Source organism: Lissotriton helveticus, chromosome 5_1 (assembly GCF_964261635.1).
Source record: "Lissotriton helveticus chromosome 5_1, aLisHel1.1, whole genome shotgun sequence".
NCBI lineage: Eukaryota > Metazoa > Chordata > Amphibia > Caudata > Salamandridae > Lissotriton > Lissotriton helveticus.
Window position 1 is genome coordinate 1804432562 of NC_136065.1, and position 25065 is coordinate 1804457626.

At 46.5% G+C, this 25065-nt stretch overlaps 1 protein-coding gene across 1 annotated transcript in view; it reads right to left on the reverse strand.

The window, feature by feature from the left end:
* Positions 1-25065, reverse strand: part of NMT1 (N-myristoyltransferase 1) — a 254696-nt gene that overhangs the window by 36617 nt on the left and 193014 nt on the right. Inside the window, exons 8-9 of the mRNA XM_078645135.1 lie at positions 11175-11283; positions 10407-10577 (exon numbers count right to left, since the gene is read on the reverse strand). Coding sequence (XP_078501261.1) covers positions 10407-10577; positions 11175-11283 — 280 coding nt within the window. The remainder of the gene's footprint in view (positions 1-10406; positions 10578-11174; positions 11284-25065) is intronic.

The window sequence follows — 25065 nt, forward strand, 5'->3', positions numbered from 1 at the left end:
TTGCTGGTAAAGGCAAGTTTTTCTATGTGGAGAAATCTGGACAGGCTGTGCGGTTTGTGGATTTTTGGTGGAATTTCCAGTTGAAGTACTGGACAGTGTAGTCTGTGGATATAGGCTGCATTATCTGTCTTTAAGTTCTCTCCTAAGTGTCTGTGCAGTTCTGCATTTTTTGACAACTAGATTATTTTTGATTGCTCCGGGGTCCACGCACATGGGCGGGACTATTCACTAGATTATGACTATACACAGAGATCCCCTACTACAGAAACAAAAATACTGTTAAGGACACATATTGGTGCAACCTATTACACTGATCAGTTGGAAGTTACTAATCTGTTTATCTTGTGAAATGGACAAGTCCAAGTGTTCAGTTGTATGAGATCTATAGTGAATCAATGGTACGTCATGCTGGTGTGAATACACATGATTTACTCTATTGTTATCTATCTTAAAAGTGAATATACTTCATGCTAAGATGTGACACGAAGGAGTAAACAAAATTTTCAAGAATGATTTTAAAAAAACAGTTTAAACCAAGCAAAGATGCCATTTAAACAGCGTATGAGTGGACGGACTCACCTAGACTAACTGTACAAACTGTGTGTTACAGTGGTCGGCAGGTCAAGTACACCAATGGGCCCTATTCAAAGGGAGAAGAAAATGTAAATATAAAATTAAAGGTCAGTAATATCAGGCATCCCAAGGGGTGTGTTATTCAATGGTGTTTCATGGTGGAAACTGAGTCGGTGGCCACTGTGCTGAAGAAAAGGCCATCCAAGTGTAAAATACCCTCGGAGTGGGGGGGGTTACCAGTTTTAGGACGAGGTAGGCGAGCCGGACACCGCCACGAATGCACACTATGGGTTCCTCCAAAGAGTTGGAGGGATGCCTCGAAGCGCAGTTGCCCATGGTAGCGATACCCGATCCAGTCAGCCCCCGAACGAAATAGTACCGCCCCTTGTACTGGGGCGTTTGAACACAGCGATCAGCCTGTACTCGGCACTCACCTCTCAACACCAACGACCGATGGAAAACTCACCGGCGTGCTCTGCACGTCTTGCAGGTACACCTACCCCACTGCCGACCCTGGGATGGTAACGGGAGGCTCAACAGCAGGTGTAGATGAAGGACAGGTTTCCCGGGCTTGCCTGTCACGTGTGCGTGTATTGTGTGGAAACAAAAGATGTCCCACACTAGATGCATAGGTCCCACAATATCGTGGCGGCCATTTTGAAAAGTTCAACCAAGTTCGTGGTGTTCGGAGAAAGGCTCTGTGTAGAGTTGAAAGTATATACATTGGTATTTGTACCACGGCGGCACGGAGGTTAATAATCATTGTGTAGGCCATATATTGACTATAATCATTGGTAAAGTCAAGTATGTGTTAGTGTACATATTGTAATATTTAAATTAGATCACAATGTGCTTCTAGTAGCTCTGTGTGTAGTCCCATATTGGTACCTCACCGGTGAGGTGTAATAACCAGGGGGGAGGGGAGGTGGCGGCATTCAATAGCCGAGGTCACTAATGGTGATTCAAGATGGCCGCCGGGTAGGAGCTCTTGGTAAGAGCTCCAAGTGCTGGGGATCCCATTTTTTGGTTTTTTATCCCAGTTAGCCCTCAGCTGCATCTCGGCCGTCTTCAGCAAAGCAACACGAAAGTAACAGGATTTACATGTAACTGGAGCTTAACAAGTAACTGGATTTGAACAGTATCTTCTTACCTGCCTGGCGGAGGACGAAACCTGCTGAGGATCCCTGACCTGCCTGGAGGCTGAGCTTCGCAGGAGAAGACCGAGTCTCCCCCACCTTCCTCTTCGGACCTGGGGCTCCCCCTGGCCAGATGCGGAACACGACACGGATGCCTGCTGCCTGGAGCCTGCTGTGGACGACTGGCGCACGTTGCCTGCGTGTCAGTGGTCGCCTGCGAGTCAAGCTGTGACGGTCCACCGGAGGTGTCCGACCCGCCTGCAAACACCACCGTTAGCGCAGGACATCGCAGAATTGGACCCGGACCTGGATCTCTGCTGGCGCAGGAAGAACGGGAACCCCACTGCGGAGTGGTCCTGCGCGCCTGCAAGCACCGCCAAGCCCCCCGGTGCCCCGCACACGCTGGGAGTTGTGCACCCTGTCCTGCCTGCTGAGCCCTGTGCCTGGCTGATCGCTCCGGGGCTGATTCCTGCGCACCACAGAGCCCTGTGCTGGGCTGCTCGCTCCGGGGCTGAATCCTGCTCACCACAGCGACACCGGTGGAAATAGGCGCCCTGCAGCCAAGGGGAGCTCGGTATCCCCCCCACTTGAGGTATTGTGAAGCCGCGAGCGTGGAAGCAAATGTGGGGCAGAGCGGACTGACCGAGCGCAGGCGAGCGAGGGCGACCCCACACCCGTGGGACTCTCGAGAGAACGGAGCTGGAGCTGGATCGAGCCGGCGGCCCGCAGCGATAATAGTCACCCCCCATGCCCCCCCTGCTGCCACCGGGATCTAACATGAGCAGAGCTGCAGCATGTCCAGAGGTGCTACGAACGGCCGCCTGAAGTTCTCACAAGGTCTGTGCACAAAAGTCTACTCTCCTAACACTTTTGTCGGCTTTCTCTCCCGCTGCCCGGATTTCCTAAAGGGCTATTGTCGTCCCAATAAAACTATTTTCGCCGACTGGACATTATCGCCATTGTCTCCACTGTCTAAAATGGCGGGGGCCATAACGGGAGCAATAAATTACACCACCGCCCCCAGATGACTGTGAGGCTGCATTCCAACTAGATCAAGGGTCGCCTAAACGGAGATAAGTATCTCTCCTCCCCACCAAGCAGCAACTAGGAAGCACCAACATAGAAGCAGGACTAACTCGACCTGCCCTCAGTAGAAAGGGAAACTGATCTCTCCAAATAAAGACAACAACAGACAAAGGACTAATACTCCTGCCTTATATACTCTATTTTGGCAGACATCTTGACCAGCTTGCTGAGCAGAAATTGCAAAAAGGTATTTGCATCACCCCACTCGATCACATTTGTTATACCTCCTCTGTTCAAAATTGGCTGGGGACATAAAACTGTAGCAATAAATCCCCTCCTGTACCTCCTTTATGGACCAGTCATTTTCACTTTAAAGTGACCTTACCCTAAGAACTGGACTCTTTTAGACTAATCTCACCTACAGCGCACTTTACATAGCTATGCATCTACACCTCTGTGATAGAGTGTCTGCCTTTATTGCAGTATTATACTTCTACTTGTACCTTAGATATTTTTAACGTGCACCCAATTCACTTTGCACCGATCGCTACCTCATATATTTCTGGCTGCTCATTAGTGTCACTTGACGCATTTACTTGTTGTTTGGCATCTGTATTTTGTTCCAGTATTTTATCAGTATTATACTCATATCTGGTTATTGTATATTTGTGCATGCTGCACCCATTTCACTTTTTATTCCTGTAATGCACTTATTGCTACCACATATATTTTGATCTTTCACTAGTGTCTCTTTTGACCCATGTAATTTATTGTCTGCGTTTATCTGTGCTCTGGTATATCTCTTCTGTTCACTCTCCCACACCCACCTTTACGCCATCCTAACATGGATCACAGCGGCAAGCACACATAAAATAAACTACCCACCCGCACTCACCAAAAAACGCTTTTAACACAACTTCCTGAGGTCCCACCCTGAAACACCCTTTGCCGACACCTACTTCTCACCGGTAAATGGATCCCTGAACACCGATATCATCTTCCACACCACACGCAGAGCTCAATGGAGAAAAGCGTTCCTTACCTTACTCAACGTCTCCACCATCAGGAAATCCGCTCATGGCCTAACACTCTCCATCGCACCTTCCCAACTCTTCCCAGGCAGAACAGCCATTACTATCTACAATAACGGGATTGTCCTAATTCAATCCACAGTCAGGAACCTGGAACTACTGGACAACCTGTTCCCCACTTTCAAAGAGCACCTCTCCAACCGTCGGACCTCCACACATACTCCACTCCAACTGAACCAGAACTCCACACTTCCAACTAACGTCTCAGAACGACCCACCGCTTCTGACCCTCACAACTCGACTCTCTCCCATCCCCCCCCACTTTCTCCACCCCCGCCACTCCTTGCACTCCCGCCTCTCCTAGCTCCCCCTCCTGCCTTGACCTCTCTCCCCCCACTCCCTGCTCTCTCGCCACTCCTGGCCCCCACTCCTCCCTCAACATCTCCCCCCCCACTCTTTGCACTCAACCCACTCCTGACATACACCCCTCCCTCAACATCTCCCCCCCATTCCCTGCACTCCCGCCACTCCTAGCCTTCATTCCTCCCTCAACAGCTCCCCCCCATTCTCTGCACTCAACCCATTCCTGACCTACACCCCTCCCTCAACATCTCCCCCCCAACTCCCTGCACTCCCGCCACTCCTACCCCTCACTCCTGCACTCCCTGCACTCCCGCCACTCCCAGCCTTCACTCCTCTCTCAATCGTTCCCTCCCCCACTCTTTGCACTCTCGCCACTCCTGGCCCCCACTCCTCCCTCAACATCTCCCCCCCACTCTCACTCCCTTTTACTACACTTGCACCCCCGCAACGACCAGTCTCCACACGTCTCGCAATTGCCTCACCCCTCCTGTCATTGACTACCCTTCCAATAACAGCAACCCCATACCCAACTGCACGCTGGACACAATCATGACCACCCTCCTCCAAGTGAAAGAAGAACTTCACACGCTCAAAGTTACTCCTCACGCACCCCAGACACCCCCCTCTCACCACCACATCTCAACGAATCAACAACTCCCCCTCACATCCTACTCACCCCTTACATGGGACCTCTATCCCCTCTCGCAATACCTCCAACCGGCCCCAGCGCACTATCAAGACACATCCCACTCACCCCTTACATTGGACCTCTATCCCCTCTCGCAATACCTCCAACCGCCCCCAGCGCGCTATCAAGACTCTCTCGGACCTCGACATACGTACCCTACTCAGCACATATGTCCCGGCAACCCAAAACATCTTAGCCACCACACACCTGTCCATTCCTACGATTCTCTCCAACCCTATCAGGCACCCCACACATAGCAACAGAGGTTCCGTTCCCAACAACCTCACTAAAGTCCCTCTCACTATAGACCCCTCCACCTCCCCTTGCACCCCCAGACTCAACTGTAGATTGGCCCAAAAACACTCGTCGGAGGTCGCTGACCTCATCATGTCTAGGAACCTTGACCTGGCCATACTAACTGAAACATGGTTAACTGAAACCTCAAATCCTATCATGGATATCCTAGTCCCCCCCAACTACTGCATCACTAGACTTGACAGGTCCAACAAGACAGGTGGCGGAATCGCATGCATTTACAAGAGCAACCTCTCAATTAATAAAATCACCGCCCCTTCTCTTACCTCCTGTGAATACTTCTGCCTTGATGTCATCAGTGAGAACAAACCTGTATGTTCACTACACATCATATACCACCCTCCGGGGGACAACCTCGTCTTCTCCCAACAACTCATGGACACAATGTCAATCAACTCAGGACGGCAAAACACACAAATCTACCTTGGAGACTACAATCTCCACTGGAATGACTGCAGTGACGCAGTAGTTAATAGCCTCAAAAATGTCCTTAACGCTTCTGACCTCACTCAAATATGCAACAGCCTGACACATGACAAAGGCTCTATCCTCGATCTTGTCATCTCCAAAGAAGGCACCATTCAACTTGACTCTATCCAACCTTGTGACTGGTCAGACCACCATATTATCACATTCCTCATCAAGGAAAAAGTTAAACGCATCCCGGTGCAATACTCCATGTCCAAAGTTTGGAAAAGAGACTTGAGGAAACTCAATCCAAACTCTCTACCCCCTAACAGCTGCAATCTCCTACTCCCCCCTACCGACGTTACTGATGTTCAGTACCTAACTGACCACTATCTCAACTCCATGGCCTCAATAATCAATGAGGCCGCTCCAATGCAATTGAAAAGAGTATCCACCAAGATATCCAACCCTTGGTACAACGGGAGTCTCAATGAAGACAGACGGGCTATGCGAACAGCTGAGCGCACCTGGAGATCAGCTCCCTCGACATTGCACCTAAAAACTCTGAGGAAAAAGAGAAACTCATACTTCAGGAAAATAAAACGCTCAAAGTCAGAGTTCTTCAGACTCCAGCTAGACCAAGCAAAAAACCGTCCAAGTAAACTGTTCGAGCTAATCCGATCTCAATCTAAGGAACAACCCCCAGCTGTCGACATTATGAGCATTACTCCTTCCTGTGAAGATTTTGCGGCTTTCTTTAACAAAAAAAGCCGACAATATAAGGAGCGACCTCCTCAATGACGCAAGCCTTTACTCAATACCCAACTGCATAACACCCAATAAACTAAAAAACAATGCGACATGGTCATCCTTTGACACCTACTCTGAAGAAGAAATTGACAGAATACTCAGCACCCTAAAACCATCCAATCACCTCACTGACCCTCTTCCTGCTAACGCCGTAAACGACTTCACCCCTTTGCTCCTCCCACTCTGGACTAAAATTATCAATAGCTCACTTCAACAAGGAACCATCCCCGACTCCCTCAAAGTTGGACAAGTTATACACCTTTACTGAAGAAACCAACAGACGACCCCACTGATCTAAACAATTACCGTCCGATTACCAACATTCCCACTCTCACCAAACTTTTAGAAAAATGCGTCCAACTACAACTGACAAAGCACATAGAACAGTTTGATCTCCTCAACCCACATCAATCAGGCTTCCGAGCAGGGCACAGCACTGAAACAGCTATGACTCACATAATTGACGACGCCCTCCAAATTTTAGATCAAAATGATACCTGCCTCCTCATCCTCCTTGATCTCTCTTCAGCATTCGACACAGTGAAACATGAGAACTTACTCGAACTCTTAAACACAAGAATGGGCTTCTCTGGGACTGTTCTTCGTTGGTTCACTTCCTTTCTACACAACCGGTCTCAAAAATTCAAGAGCAAAAACTTGATGTCCTCCCCAGTACCGGTATCGTTGGGTGTCCCTCAAGGATCCTGCCTATCCCCTACTTTGTTCAACCTAGTTATGGAACCTCTCACCACCCTGCTACAAGCATCCAATGTACACTTTCACATGTACGCCGATGACACTCAACTATATCTCAAGTTACAATCCCCCAAAGACATCTTGCGTCTGAACTCAACGATCAGAAGCACCCAATCTTGGCTGGCCGATAACCACCTCAAACTCAATGCTATGAAAACTGAGTTCCTCCTAATCTCACCTCCCACGAAAATATCTTCCGCACAAACATGGCTTAAGCACCTAACCGCACTCAATGTCCAACCGACCATCGTGGATTCAGCAAAATCTTTAGGCATAACACTTGACACCAACCTCAACATGCAGCAGCATATCAGCAAGGCAACTAAGGGGGCGAACTTCCAAATAAATACCTTGAGGAAACTTAAACCCTTCCTCCCAGCAAAAGACTTCCAAACCGCAGTACAAGCACTAGTCATTACTCGCATACACTACGGCAGCGTGGCCCTCTGCGGCCTCCCCCTAACTACAACTGCACCCCTCAGAGCGTCACTAAACGCGGCAGCAAGACTCATCACTGGATCTAAAAAACATTCGCATATCTCCCCTGACTTTAAATCCTTGAACTGGCTGCCTCTTGAAGCCAGAATACAGCTGAAAATTGCCTGCATGACGCACAAGGCTATACACCTGAAATCACCCGGCTACCTCACTCATAAGTTGACAATTTCCGGCGGGTCCAGAAGTACAAACAATCTTCTGCTGAAACCTCGAAGATTCCGGAAGGAAAAAACCTACAAACGCTCCTTATCAGGAATGGCGCCTAGGATCTGGAACGCATTCCCTCCTGAAACCAGACTCATCTCCTCCACTCTTCTTTTTAAGAAAGAAGTCAAAAATATCCTTATGGCTAAATACACTTGAACAAATACGTTTGATTTACAATGCGATCAGTATTACCGGTCCGATTCCCATGCACATATGTTTTTATTTGTATTAGGCTAAAGTGTTTAGGTTCTTGCTCCCTCATATCTGTATTATTTTCTATTTTTGTATTATCTACATTGTTTTGATGACCTACGTTCCAATTATGCCATGCTACCTAATACCTGTAATATATGTAATACTTTTACTATCTACATTAACTTGATGACCTACCTTCCTAATATGCTCTCTTGTTTCCCTACCCTTCCACCTGCCTTTGTAAAGCGCTGTTATCTGCAAAGATCTTGTTCGCGCTATATAAATCTTTCAAAATTAAATTTTTTTTTTTTAAAATGGTCTTGTGACCTCGGGGTGGGGGGGGGTGCCTTTCCATAAGTAACCTCGGCTATTGAATGCCCCCTCTTGGTTATTACACCTCACCGGTGAGGTACCAATGTGTGGACTATACACAGAGCTACTAGAAGCACATTGTGATCTAATTTAAATATTAGAATATGTACACATGTACACTAACACATACTTGACTTTACTAATGATTATAGTCAATATATGGCCTACACAATGATTATTAACCTCTGTGCCGCCGTGGTCCAAATGCCTATGTATATACTTTCAACTCTACACAGAGCCTTTGTCAGAACACCACGAACTTGGTTGAACTTTTCAAAATGCCTGCCACGATATTGTGGGACCTATGCATCTAGTGTGGGACATCCTTTGTTTCCACACACTACACGCACAAGTGACAGGCAAGCCCGGGAAACCTGTCATTCATCTACATCCGCCGTCGACCCTCCCGTTACCATCCCAGGGTCGGCGGCGGGGTAGGTGTACCTGCAAGACGTGCAGAGCCCGCTGGTAAGTCTTCCATCGGCCGTTGGTGTTGATAGGTGAGTGCAGAGTACAGGCTGTATCTCTGTGTTCAAACGCCCCAGTACTAGCGGTGGTACTATTTCGTTTGGGGACTGATTGGATCGGGTATCGCTACCATGGGCACCTGCACCTCGAGGCATCCCTTTAACTCTTTGGAGGAACCCAGAGTGTGCATTCCTGGCGGTGGCAGTGTCAGGCTCCCCTACCTCGTTCTAAAACCGGTAAACCCCCCCCCCCCCCCCCCCTCACCAAGGGTATTTTACACTTGGATGGTCTTTTCTTCAGCACATTGGCCACCGACTCAGTTTCCACCATGAAACACCATTGAATAACACACCCCTTGGGGTGCCTGATATTACTGACCTTTAATTTTATATTTACATTCTCTCCCCCCTTTGAATAGGACCCAATTGGTGTCCTTGACTCACCGACCACTGTAGCCCACAGGTTGTACAGTTAGTCTAGGTGAGTCGGTCCACTCATACGCTGTTTAAATGGCATCTTTGCTTGGTTTAAACTGTTTTTTTAAAATTATTCTTGCAAAATATTGTTTACTCCTTTATGTGTCACCTCTTAGCATGAAGTATATCCACTTTTAAGATAGATAACATTAGAGTAAGTCATGTGTATTCACACCAGCATGACATACCATTGATTCACTATAGATGTCATACAACTGAACACTTGGACATGTCCATCATGTCACAAGATAAACCGATTAGTAACTTCCAACTGATCAGTGTAATTGGTTGCACCAATATGTGTCCTTAACAGAAATTTTGTTTCTTTGACTCTTCCCCCCCCCCCCCCCCACCCCCATCTACAGATCTAACAAGACAAGACAGGGTATGTAGTTATACACTTGACCTCCAGTGTAGATAGTTTAAACACAGATCCTGATGAAGTGTCCTGATCACCATTGACTCCTAGACGCAAAACATGTTGATCTTTTGAGAGTAGAACCCCTACAGTTAAGACACCTTACGACTAGGTTTGGGTCCTCTCCACGTCATTTTAATTAGGCAGTTTACCTTGATAATAAATAATTGGTTAGGACTAACTGACCTATTTTAACTTTCTCTCCCCTTCTACTACACATACTTGGCCTCTCACCCCCACTGCACCCACCGGCAGGAACAGATCCCAAACAAAGAGCCCCGGTTTCGGGTGCCCGTTAGGTATTGCAGCGCCGACCTGACGAGAGGCAGGCTCAAACGATGAAGCATGACACCTACCTTGCTGGGTGTGCGAGAGCCCTAGTTCCAACAAGGAGAACTCCCTCTCCTCAATGCACACCTTGGTGATCCCCTGTGGATCACAGTATCGGTTTCGGTCAGTTCCCTATCACCCTACTCCATCAGAGGAACTCCGTACTCTCGTCTTGCTAGAATGTTACTTGGGCTTGTACGCTGGACCTCTCGAATCTAGCCCTCAGACCCTCTCTTTTTCTTCAATACTACAAGTGCACCGCCAGGACTTCAAGTCCCACATGTTTTCAATCTTCAACATGTCTTTGTTGTAATAATGCAAGCACTTAAATCTCACCTCTACGACAAATGTGTCTATAATGTTCTCTTGAGGGAAGAACCAGTGATGCACCTCCTCCTGCGTCATAACTGGAGTCAGATGGAAGAGCTTCAAGTATTCAATCAGCAGTCTGTGAACTGCAGGGAGGTGTCTGATCTCCATTGGGCGCAGGCCTGCTGTCTTCGGAACCTGCAATGGAGGTGGGAGTCAGAATGGATGGATCAAGAAAAATTAAAAGAAAAGTCTTACATGCTATCCAGAAATGGCAATAATTCCATAAAGGGGTCCCTCTCACTTCTCTGTGAGCCCAAACATCCTGCTACACTCTTGTTAATTCTCAAATCTTGATCACAAACTCTTACCACTTTGTCAGTCTTTGCTCCCACCTCTCATTGTCCAATTCTCACTCATCTTTTATTACAACAGCCGCCCCTCTCGCTTGCCATCGGGTCCTACACGGAGGTCATGTTATGTGCATATGTACAGCCTGTTTCCACCATTTGTATGGTCATGAACAGCTTTTAGAATCTGCATGCCATTTAAAATGCTGGGATCTGAGGATATTGTGCTTTTGGAAGTCCTCTACTCTTTGCCCTGCCCCAGACATCCTTATCTGAAATTGCTGCCTTCCTGACACGTTATTATTGTCTGCCACTCATTCTGCTCTCATTTGGCTTTCTCTCCTGTCGACCCATCATTTCCTTACTCCTTTCATCACTTGTCTCACACAGAGCCTCAGCCTGAAATTTTATGTGTAGGCAATTGCTGCCTCTGCTAGTGTCAGACCTCGGGCAGTCGGTAAAGTTTCATTGTACGCTGCATCGTCATGTTTCTGTTTAGATGAGAAAATTTCACTTCAATCAGCTTGCGAGGGTTGAGAGATCGATGCCAATATCTGTGGGATAAAGAAACACATTTACTGCCAGACTCAATTTAGCAAAAACAGCACTACTACAGGGAAACTGCCTTTACAATGCTGTCATTACCATGCAATAACTTTACCACGCATATGAATTTACAATGAAAAGGTTATAAATATCATGATACATACACAGACACACATATACATATATATATATATATATATATATATATATATATATATATATATATATATATATATATATATATATATATATATATATTATGCGAAAACTCCTAACAACACCACTTCCGAATCAGACGGGAGTCAGATCGGCGAGGTAACAGAGGAGACGGACCACCAAATGCGCTTCACAGGTTCTTTCTTTATTGCAAAATTGTCGGTAGGCAAGAGGGCACTACGCGTTTCGGGCTTGAAAAGCCCTTGTTCACATGCAAGTGAGCCAGTTTGAATTTTTTGATTTTATAATGCAGTGCACACACAATCAGCCCGCCCAGTCACATGATGTCAGAGGGTCATAAAAATGAGACATACTACTCCTATCTGTAGGAGTATAGTGCAAAATACGGGATTTTTTAAAATTCACAAATAGTGTGTATATCAACTAAACCTCATTCTTCAAGGCAACATACAGCTAAATACAACACTATGCAATAATTGTGCAATATAGACCCACACATTATTTGTAAGAATTCCATATACTCAATTTCGGGATAAATCCATTAATAAAAAACCGTAAATTTCACACATGATATAGTTAGAGTGACTGGTGTATCCTAGGCTGATCCATACGTGCAAATATATACACATTTGACTGGTTCCAAGCCTGTGTCAAGTGGAGTATATTAAAGTGCATACGGGAATGAGGGGAATTGGGATAAAGTGCTGAACCTACATATTGCAAAGTATCCTGTGTATTCAATGCATAAATGCAATCTTGACAGTTAGAGATAGGACACTGTCCTTCTATATATCTCTTAAAAAACTGTAAAAACATTTAATACTATCATAAAACTACAATATGTAAAATTCCTTATAGCTAAAAACACCAGTGTAAAAAAGTGCTAATAAATATCATACAAAATTTGATAAAAGGTGTTTGCTAGATGTTAAATAACAATCAGTGTATATTTACAAAATTGGAGAAGGTAAGGAGCTAAGTCTATTGGCGGAAGAGTGGCCAACAAGGGACTTAACTGGCCACGCAACTGGCTAACTGGACAAGTGCCATCTCTGGTCACCTGGGAGAGTATATTTGGCCTACTAGATAACAGGCAACCTGACTTTCTAGAGGGGTTTACTCCTAGAATCAATAAGAGTGCTGGAGACTCAGTATACAAAGAAGGATAGCATATCACAAGAAATGGCGAAGATCCTCTGTAATGTTAAGCCCATTCGGCCATTTACTGTCATATTCGAGGATCATTCGTGACTCTAGTTGACGAAGTTTGAGCTCACGGTTGCCACCTCACCTTGGTTTGGGGACTGAGGCCACTACATAGTATGTTAGGCAATTGATATCTTTGTTGTGTGAGCTCAAAAAATGGCGTGCCACCGGATATGCAGGATCTGAATGTAAAATGGCCCGAATGTGCTGTAAAATCCTGACATGTACTGGCTGTTTAAACTAGAGGCATGGAGGGTAGTGTTGCCCGCAGTGCTTTTGCGATGGAGAGTTGTCTGCACCCTGCTATGATCGTCAATATAAACAGTGACATCCAAAAATTCCGCTTGTTTAGTGCTCATTCTAGAAGTAAATCTAAGGTTAAATGGATTGTCATTGATTGCATCAATAAAAGCACAGGCTTCTGTTTCATCACCTTGCCAAACTATAAAAATATCATCGATATAGCGAAGGTATCGAACAATTTTCTCTCGCATCCACACTCGATGCGTAACGTTGAGGACCCGCTCCTCCCACCAGCCAACGTGCAAGCACGCATAGCTAGGGGAGAAGCAGGCCACCATTGCCACGCCCCTCAGTTGCCTCCAAATGTCTTTGCCAAATAAAAAAGTAGTTATTATATAGACACCATTCAATCAGGCCCAGAATCACTTTGTTGTGCTCATAAAAGTCAATCGGCCGACGGACCAGAAAATGAGAGACTGCATTCATTCCATCAGTGTGTGAAATGCTAGTGTATAGCTGTTCGACATCCAAAGTGATAAGCAGCATGTCATTTTGCCATTGTAGATCCTCTATTTTGGTCGGAAAATCTCCAGTGTCACGTACAAAGCTAGGCAGGCTGCTTACCCATTTTTGCAAGAAAAAGTCCACATATAGGCCTACTCTTTCTCCACAGCTGTTTATCACAGAGATGATCGGCCTGCCTGGCACCGGTGACTGTCCTTTGTGTACTTTAGGAATTAAATAAAGAATTGGCAAAGTAGGATGTTCATTAAGCATAAATTTGTATTCCTCCTCCGATATTAGGCCTTCTCTGCGATGTTTCTGTAGGAGTTTGCTTAAGCTTTCATTAGCCTTAGTATATTCCTTGTTTGTTGATTTTTTGTAACAAACTGGATCCAACAGCTGTCTTTGGGCTTCCAGAATGTACGCTGCTTTTGGCCAAATAACGATGTTTCCACCCTTATCCGCCGGTTTGATTACGATGTCTGGATTGTTCTTTAATTTCTTCATCAGTGCATGATATTGCGCCTGTTTCACATCATATTTTTTTCTTTTTTTATGGATGTTACTTGTTCTGTGCAGTTTTTTCATTTCTGTAATGACGCAGTCCTGGAAAACATCAACTGCATCACGAGTCATACTTGGTACAAATTCAGATTTTCTCTTAAATGGGGTTATGCCTGCTCCTAATTTGGATATGTTGATTCTTTCGAGTCGGTTTTGTGTGCTCACCGCTGTATATATATATATATATATATATACATACACACACACACACACCCATGCATATACGCGCACACACACATATATACACACAAACATACACAGTCCGATATATAAAAATATGCACACATATATAAATATGCACACATATATAAATGTATTTATTTATTTATTTAGTGTTTTATAGAGCGCAAACGTGACCAGTTAGGGTATCAGAGCACTTTACAGGGATAACATGATGTATACAAGTATGAAATAGTCAAAGAAAAAAAAAATACCACGAGTAGAAGGTGGTGAAACATTAGGGGAATAACAGGGTGTATACAATGTTCAGATCATAATGCAGAGAAATCCAGCAAATACATTTGTGGGAGTACAAGTTCAGTACAAGATGGATAGCAGCCAGTCAGTCCAAACTCTAGCGGCAACACAAATAAGCAAAGCCAGTGAGCGGTGTGTGAAATGCATGATTTATGGAAGAAACTTGACCATTAGGAAGGGTTGGGCTTCATTTTTAAGTATGGACAGAGGGGGAATTTTTCTGATGAAGGATGGCAGTGAGTTCCAGATTCCTGGTGCGGCCCCAGAGAAAGCACGATTCGAATTTTTCCTTTCGGAATTGGGGTGGCTGGGGCACAAAGTCTCTGGCGGACCTAGAGTTTCTGGCTCCTCCAGAAACCGTGATTTTCTGGGCGAGATATACTGGGGATTGGGGGCGTGGCCACGGAGGCGACCAAGATGGCCGCTTCCGACTGAAGCTCTGCCGTCCAGGCGGCCAATCTACACCATCCTGCGGACATAAACCTGACTTAATCCCGCTCAGTACATCCATCCGTAGCAGCGGCGATTCGCAGCCATCCGACACCTGTCTTGGGCTCGGGGGTGCCCGGTGAGGGTCTGTTCGGCGGAGGAGACTGAGCGCCACGCCACCGGTGTCCTCTCTTCTGCGCCTGGCCATCCGGTGAGTTCTGCGCCGGGGGCGCGTCGCCTTTCACCCCGCGTGCGCTTGGGGCGCTGGGGGCTTGGGCGCGCTTCTTCCGGCCCGGCTTGGGGGTTGGGCCGGGCTGGTTCCGCGGCTCCGTGGCGCACTGCAGCCTTAGGGCCTGGAGCGTAGGCCGGAGCCAGGGACTCGGGTAGTGGATGCTCCCGGCGGGGTACGGGTGGTTGCGCTGTCTGGCCCGGGTGCCGCGGGGGGACGCGAGGGTGGTGGCGGGCGTCTCGGGGTTTAGGCTGCTGCGAGGCCAGGTGGCCCCGCCTTCCCTCGGTGTCTCCCCCCTGTAGCTGCCTGATGAACGTGGCGCTGGGACGGCTGATCAGATTGCCCCTTACCTGACGGCACGGCAGTCCTGGTCCGCCATTTTGCTGGAGAACACAACCATTGTGGTACTGAGTGTTCTGGAACCTGGATGCGGTGCATTTCTTAACCAGCTGCGGAGTATTGGGGGTGTCTTTCCTAGTGTGTGGCCTGCCTTCACAACTGCTTGGCTCCTGATTTTATAGGCGCCACTCCATTGCCTTTGGCTGCCTGATCTCTGCGAGGCCTTACATGACTGTTGCTGCGCTCCCGCTCTGCACGCCCCTTCTTGATCGCCTGCACTCGACCACTTAGTCTACCCTACAGCTATCTTGCTGTCTGTTATTCCGCACCGGGCTGCCCACTAGTCAGCATGGGGAAAAGAGACCCTAATCAACGAAAGCTCAGCTTTGACAAGGCCTCCATGCTGGCTACGGACTCAGCTACTGGATCCTCATCGGACGCGGACTTGGAGGCACGCGGACGACGCAATAACGTTCGTATTTTAGGCGTGGCGGAATCTACCCAAACTGGTCGGATGGACGTCTTCGTGGAAAACCTACTCATAGACCTGTTCGGCAGGGACCAATTTACTCCAGGGTTTGTGGTGGAGCGGGCCCACCGGTCCCTGGGTACCTGACCAAAACCGGGTCAACCGCCGCGTCCCATCATAGCCAGGATCATGAACTTCAGGGACCGAGATGCTGCCCTCCGAGTGGCCTGTGAGAAAGGGGAGATACGATGACAAGGCGATTCCCTGTCCTTTTATCCTGACTTCACCCTTATGGTTCAAGAGGCGCGCCGGAAATACACTGGGATCAAGGCTGCTCTACGCAATTTAGGTCTTAAGTATAGTATGCTTTATCCTGCGTGCCTTAGGGTGGTAGTCTCTGGCAAGGCCCGCATTTTTGACACCCGACGGAAGTTCAGGAGTTTTGTCACTCTTATAAGTCCAGAGGCACACAGGCTGCTGCTAACTCCAGAGCACCCTCCCCGGCACAGGGAGATTCCCAGCACAGCGTGGAACTGTTCTCGAGCTCAGGCCCTGGCTGACATTTTGATTCTTGCCCATGTTTTTTTGATTCTCCTCTTATGGCATGGACAATTTGGGAAGTGTCTGACGGTCCACTGGTCTGGTTATTACATGGTCATTTGTATTGGTTAGCCCGGATGTTGTGGTGTTGCTACCCCCAATGGCGAACGCCTTTGTTTTTTGGGTATTTGTTGATTTATTTACTGCGGTGGACTTAGTTTACAATGTACTTTTTCCATACATAATGTTGCATTTCACCACCACATTGGGTTGGGTTTTCCTCTTTGGGGTTTGTGAGAGGTTGGGTGGAGGGTGGGAGTGGGTTTTTGTTTGGTTTTGTTTTTTTAGAATGTGTTACGACATTTCCACAACTGCAATAATCGTGCTGAGCTGCTCATGCCATAGGTCAACTTTCCTCTCCCTGTACTCATGGCCAGGTTGGGGTTACAGCTCGGCCCCTCTGAACTCTCGTTGATGTCCTGGAATGTTAGGGGACTAAACAACGCCAGGAAATGTAAGCAAGTTTTTAATTACATTGCTAGGCATAAGATTGACGTAGTCTTCCTGCAAGAAACTCATTTATCATCGGATGATGCTTCACAAGTTGCCAGTAGCTGGGGATCTCACCGCTTCTTCTCCCACTATAGCAGATATTCCAGAGGGGTCGCTATTTGTATACATAAGCGGGTACCTTTTGTGCTAACTCACACAGTCATTGACAGAGAGGGCAGATATGTCATTGTTGCGGGGACCCTCTTGAGCCACAAGATCACACTCGTTGGAGTCTTAGGCCCCAACACAGACACTCCTGCTTTTTTCAATGAGTTGCAGGTACATCTGCTGAACTCAGACCCAGGTTTGTTGCTAGTCGGTGGCGATTTTAATCTGCTGCTTAATCCATCCAGAGACAGTACATCCTCCGCCCCAGACACTAAACCTCACTCACGCCCAGTCCTCCTTGATATATGCTCCCACTTTTCCCTCAGACATCGAGGCGTCTTTGCATGTCTCTTCACTGGCTTACTCGCACTACTCTGGGTTCCATGACACCTGGACCAGGATCGACTATTGGCTAATTTCCCCGGAAGTGGTTGGGTGGGTTGATTACCTCCTTACGCTCCCACGTACCCTGTCTGATCATTCTCCCTTAGTGTTGAGACTGAAGATTCCTAGGGCGGGTGGTTATGAAAGGCAGTGGCGCTTCCCCAGGAAAGCTTTATCAGATCCAGTTTTCACGGACGAAATTAGGGGGGCCATTGAGGAATATTTTGAGCTCAACACGGGTACGGTTGACACCTGGGCGTTCCTGTGGGAAGGATTTAAGGCAACCATCAGGGGAGTATGCATTGCTAAACATACTGGAGTGCTGCGTGATGTTCGTGCGACCCTGTCCCGGATAGAGCGTGCCATAGCAGCGCTAGACGCAGAACAGCTTCAACAATATACGGAGGAGAGGGAGACAAAGCGCTTACAATTGATGGAGTTTAGAGAGGAGGCAGACAGGGAGCTTAGATTTTTGGTTAAGTCACACACGGCTAGGCAATACGGCAAAGGAGATCAACCGGGCAAATTGTTGTCACAATTACTTCGCCCCCCTTACAAATCTTCCTACATCACGGAACTCAAAGGCCCGACAGAAGACCCACTGCGCACCACACCTGAGATCTGCGAGACCTTTTTGTCTTATTACACATCTTTGTACACTTCCACGTTAGCTGATGACGCCACTGACCGAGGGAATTACCTTAATGAGATAGCGATGGTGTATTTGGAAAATTGGATGAAAGACTTTCTGGCCGATCCTATCACGCCTGACAATATCATCGAGGCTATTGACTCCATGAGAGGGTCTTCAGCCCCTGGATTGGATGGCTTTTCGGACGATTTTTACAAGGCCTATAAAGAACTGTTGGTTCCCCGCTTGGTGGAGGTGTACGCCGAGGCCCTCGAAACGGGTTGTCTGCCCCCCCCACTCTTAGGGAGGCGGTCATTGTGCTTCTACCCAAGCCGGGATAGGATGCCACTCTGTGTGGATCTTATCGTCCTCTATCTTTATTAAACCTGGACTACAAGATCCTAGCGAAAGTCATCGCCATCCGCCTTTCGTTACTAATGGAGTGCATTATATCCCCAGTTCAATCTGGCTTTGTACCGCATCGCTCCACCTCACTCAATCTCCGCACCCTTTTTTCCATTTTGCACCGTGTTGGCCCTGCCACCCCGGCAGCAGCGATTCTCCTAGATGCCGAGAAGGCGTTTGACTCTTTGGAGTGGCCATTCCTTATGTCTGTGATGCGCTGTATGGGAATACCTGAGTGCTTAGTGAATACAGTGGAGTTATTGTATACTCTTCCTACGGCCAGACTGCGCCTAAATGGCACGATCAATAACCAGTTCCGCCTGACGCGTGGCACGCGTCAGGGTTGTCCTCTGTCGCCACTATTGTACATTTTAACGATGGACCCGTTGGTCTGTCATTTTTAAGAGAGGCACTTACACCGCGGTCTCCAGTTTCGCACGGGCCCACTCTTGATTTCGCTTTATGCGGATGACACCATCCTCTATGTCAGGCAGCCCCAGATCAACCTAGAGCCTTTGATCTGGGAAATAACCCGGTTTGGCAAGTTTTCGGGCCTGCGTATAAACTGGCATAAATCTGTTATATTTCCACTTACACCCAGTACAGCCGAATGGTCCAGCCCCTTCCCCCTCCCGTGGAACCGGGACTCGGTGAAATATTTGGGAGTCCAAGTTCATTTAGATACTGAATCCATCATCAGACTAAACTACGGCACTGCGTTGACTGCCCTAGAGGGCCAGATTGAACGGTGGAATCGGCTCCCATTGTCTATGGCTGGGCGCGTCGCCATAATTAAAATGATAGTACTGCCACGGTTTTTATATTTGTTCAATAATATACCTGTGCGCCTCACCAATTTTTTTTTCACACAGTTACGTTCCTTTTTACTAAAGCTGGTGTGGGGAAACAAGACTCCGTCCGTGTTCTGGCGCGTGTTGACACTCCCATATGAGCGTGGTGGACCTGGTGTCCCCGATTTTTATCTTTATTTTTTGGTAGCACAATGCTCCTACGCATACCCATGGTTCCACCCTGACGCTCGGATTATTTATCTGAAACCGGAAACCGACTTGGTTTTGCCGGGGTCGCTATCCACCACTCTACCATCGAACTTTCCTAGAGACCCGCGGGATATTCAAACTGTTTCATCGACCTGCTGGGCATGGGGAAGACTGCGCTGTCTTATTGGTCTTGACCAGCTGTACTCTCCGACCCTCCCATTGCCCAATCCCACCTGGCTGCCAATAACTGGGGAATCTGTGGTACGGCAAACTTTAACCAAATTCCACATCTCTACTATTGGGGACTTGTTCCCTGACGGTCATGCCTTCTCACTCACAGAAGATCATCGCTTCACGGAGAGATCATTTATGGACTCCTTTGTGCGGACCAGGCTACACTTTACTGCGTGCCTCGTTCCCCTCGTTCCCCCTCCCTCCTGAGATGTCCCCCCTTACCTTTCTCATTCAACATCCATCGGGCAATCATTTGGTATCTAAGTTATATCATATGTGCTGCGAATTTCTCCCTTCCCCGGATCAAGGGGTGCGGGTCGCATGGGAGGCAGATTTGGGTTACCCTATTTCAGATGAACAGTGGCAGTGGTGCTGTAGGGCGACCAAAGACATCTCTCTAAATAGTAAACATAAGCTTCTACACTTTAAATTCTTGCGTAGATTATACTACACACCAGCGCGACTGCATAGGATAGACCCAGCAAGACCCCACGCTTGCCCCAAGTGCGGTGGGCCCTTTGCGGACTTTGCGCACCTCTCGTGGTCGGGCCCAGTGATCCATGATTATTGGTCCCAGATGCACCGCACACTTGGTGATATGCTGCTCCTGAATCTGGTTCCCATCCCGGAGATTGCCCTTTTGGGTTACATGGCCGAATTTCCGAGGGCGGTGCGTAGGCTGGCAGTGCTGGGTTTTTTATTGGCTAACCGCGAGGTGGCATTGCAATGGTGTGACCGACGCCCCCCGTTACACGGTTCCTGGCTCCGGAGCTTGGCGCACTGCAACGCCAACAGAGAGGAGTACTCCACCATGGTTCCCTCTACTTCCAGACCCAATGATATTTGGGGCCCGTACCGCTCATATATCGCCGGCGCCATGGCCAGGAGCCAGACTACCCCTACTCATGATATTGTTCCCGAGGGGATTGGTTGAAGGATTGTGCAGGGTTACTAACTTTGTCACTTGATTTGTATAATGCATTGTACGGTACCCCCGTTTATTTTACCCTTTTCTTCCAGTTGATTGGGAGGCTCAGGTGTTGTCCATATCCAGTTGATACGAAGGTGGGGTTTCGCTCCCTCTGAGGTCTACCACTGGGTCCCCCCCCCCCCCATGTGCCTTTCCCCTTGGCCCGAGAATGATATTTGAGTATGTTCGGATTATTGTATACTACATGTATGTGACTAGAGTGACACATTATGAATCACCTGTATGTTTTCATCATGCATGTTTACCTTTATTATTGTATTTCTTTTGGAAAATGATAAATAAAGTTTAAAAAATATATATATACTGGGGATTTCGTGTGTAGTGCTTTGTCGGAGATACATGCCAGTTTGAGTTGGATTTTGGCTTCAAGAGGAAGCCAGTTCAGCGTCTTCAGATGCGGTGCTATGTGGTCGAATTTGTTTGAGCCTGTTAAGAGTCTGGAGCCGGCATTGAGGCAAGCTTTTAGGCGGGCCGTGGAGATCTTGGACCGGCCTGAAAGGGTTGAGCATCCGTATTCAATTCTGGAGATAACTAATGCCTGGACTGCCATTTTTAGGTTTGACGCATCAAGGAAAGGTTTTAATTTCCTGAGGTAGCTCTGGTGACACCTGGCAGTTTTAACCATCGAGTTGATGTGGTCTCACATATTCAGGTTGCTGTCTAGAATTATTCCGAGAGATTTGGCAGATTCCACTATGGTTGGTGTGCAGTTTAGTGCTGTGATCGACTTGGTCCATTCCCAGATGTCAGTGTTAGTTTCAGGGAGGTAGATTAGAAGGAACTCCGTTTTTTGTGCATTTATTTGGAGCTGATCGGAGGCGAGCCATTAAACAGTCAGCTTTAGGGGCCTCATTCAAAGAGTAGATCTCCTCTAGAGATGAGATTTTGATGTAGATCTGGGTATCATCAGCATACATGTGGAAGGAGATGTTGGCCGTACGTAATAATTCAGCTAACGGTTCAAGGTATAGATTGAATAGGGTTGGGGAAAGAGTTGAATCTTGGGGGACTCAGATCGTTATCGGGGGAGTAACAGATCGATTACTGTTGACTAAGAATCTCTGGGTTCGATTCCGGAGGAAGGATCTAAGCCATTCGGGAATGGTTCCCCTTACTCCCATCCTGAATTCGAGGCGGTGAAGTAGTTTCTCGTGGTTGACTGTCGAATGCAAAGGATAAATCCAGTAGAATTAGAAAACATTTTGCCTTGGTCAAGGGCTTATAGAGCATCATCCACAATATGGAGAACAGTATTTCCATGCTGTGCCCAAGCCTGACCCGGATTGGAATTAGTCTAGCAGATTAAAGTTGGTTATGTGTTGGCTCAGTTGAAGTTGCCACATTTCTCCAGCGCTTTCGCTAGAAGTGGGATATTGAATATTGGTCTGAAATTGTCTGGAGTAGCAGGATTCAGGGTGCGTTTTTTTTAAAATGGGGACGACTTGACCGGCTTTTAGAGAGTCATGTATGGAACCTTGTAGTAGGGAAGAGTTGATTATTGTAGTCCAAATTATAAATTTGGAGGTCGCGGCCACGCAGCTGGAGGGGAGTTGGTCATTAAAGTGGTTATTCGGATTTAAGGAGGATAGAATTTTCAAGATGAATGGTCGTCATAACTTGAAGGTGGTCCAGTGCGCTTGGTTCTTGGGTGTTGTATAAGGGGGGGGGGGGGGAAGAGAGGAGAGATGGGAACCGGCAGGAAGAGGTCGGATGTTGGTGCACACATATACACACACACAATATATATATATATATATATATATATATATATATATATATATATATATATATATATATATATATATATATATATACACACACATACATATACATATATATACATACATATATATACATACATATATATATATATACACATAAATACACACACGAATACATATATGGACATACATACATATTGACATACAAATACAGACAAATGCATACGTATACTTACAGAAATACATTCACATACATACACACATATATATATATATATATACACACATATATACACACACACATATATATATATATATACACACACACACAGCTGTGTATATATGTACTGTTTTAACTTCTATTGGGTGTTCCCTTGTGTATGTACAAATCTGAACATATATATATATATATATATATATGTATATGTTCTCGACGGGCGAGTTATATAATTGGAGAAGTGTAGCGGGTGCGCACACCGCTTCCGTTAAAGCCCCTGAAGAGAAGCAGATGGAGCTTCGAAACGCGTCGGGCAGATCCATTACGGAGCGGCGTCTACAAGCGGATCCCCGTCCTCACCTACACATAAATAAAGCTGCTGCTCGCGTGCTACTCACATGGTGGACAACCTTGGAGCGTGAATATATATATATATATATATATATATATATATATATATATATATATATATATACATACATACATACATACATACATACATACATACATACATATATATACACACACACACACACACACAAGCAGTGAACTCTGGGTAGTGTCCAAGTTAAGGTTGAGAGCAGCTCCAATATGGAGCACGCTACTACACCAGCGACACTGAATCTGCTCACCTCAAATGTCTTTTTGTAGCATTGTTTTTAAGCATAGAATAAGCACTGTGCCATACACGCCAAGCTGTAAAATGACAAAAGCCTTTTAATCACTCAAGTCACATTATTACAGCTTTGGAAAGGTAAAATACCATCCAAGCCAACATGGAATGAATAAAAGCAATCCCCGACGTGTTTCGCTATCATTATAGCTCTTCAGAGAGGTCCAGCTTTGTATAGAAGCACCCAATAGAAGTCAAAACAATACCCTTTCAATCCAAAGCTTTAATACTGTGCCTGGAGCGGGAAAGGGCATTTGTAATTTTACAGCTTGGCGTGGGTGGCACTGTGCTACTCCTCTGGTTAAAGACTTTGCAGTAGGAATGGCAAAAGACGCTGTCCCTTTCTAGCTCGGTGTAGATTGCTTATCCCATGCTTAAACTTTGCTATAAAACAGACATTTGAGGTGAGCAGATTCACAGTGATGTTGGTGTCCTGGGTGCTCTATACTAGAGCTCCTCTTCACCTAAACATGGGATTTACCCAGAGTTCTCTGCTTTTTTTGCATAATTTAGGCAGCATTCTAAGCCTGAAAGGATATATATAAAGGTGTTACCTGCGAAATACTTAGATGTTCCTTGTAAATGCATGGGCAATATAAAGGCATATGCATGGTAAAAATGTGCATGGTAAAGGACACATTATTAAGTTATAAAGGCATGTGTGGTTCTGCCATTCATCACCACCTGTTGACCAAGACTAGCAAGTATGCACTAAAGTTTTGAGGCAAAAGGAGAATGAAGCATGCATTTCTCCTTTGCAACTAGACCCACCAACCACCATGACCTTCTTGGATATAAAGGTGCCCATGTTCAAGCAGCACCACAATCAAGTTTCATCTACTCACTTAGGGGGGGAAACTGTTATGAAGCATATAAGGTCAAGAGTTAGCCTAGGTTAGTAGTAGGCTTCGAGCCAGGAGGTTGCTTAGAACAGCTTGTACCCACAGAGCAGAAACGTTTAAAATGGTAGTCATTTAATTCCTATTTTTTACTCATAAGCATGCTTTCAACACAGACACCACAACAACTTTCTTGAACTTTAGAAGACTGCGTTCTTGGCTTATGGCCAGTGTAGATGAACCAGTTTACCGGCAGCAGAAACAGAATACTCTGCCACTACACCAAAGTCTTCATTTTAGAGATGTGTGAGAGACATTGTTCACTAGATTTTGAGGATTGAAGAGCGCGGTACCATGTAAAACAAGGTGAGTATGAGGGTAATCAAGGTGATAGCGATCGTTTTAATTGAACAAAGCATATGGAATTGAACATTCTGTACTACTTAACAGGCCGCCAATGCAGGGATCTAAAGCAAGCGATGTATGATCAGGTTTGTAGATCCCTAGTACCATTAGGGACACAGTTTTGAATATTTGCAAGCGGAATGTTTTTGGCAACAAGTATGTCTAAAGGGAAGGACTTTGTATCTGCAATAATTGTTTCCCCATCATAAATCTCAGGAATCTGTGATGGGACTCTGCAGGTCTACGGCACACATTCAGTCCCCCTGAGAATGTCATGGAAGGCCATCTTTTAAAATCTTTCCTTTTCTATACATTCGTTTGCAGTTTGGAGATGAATTATTGGGATAAGCTTTTCTTTTGAACCATAATGTAACACAAATACATTCCTTTTAGGAAAGGAGTGACCATCTTCCGTCTGCAAAGTATGTTGGCCCCTTAGCTCAGTTAGTCTC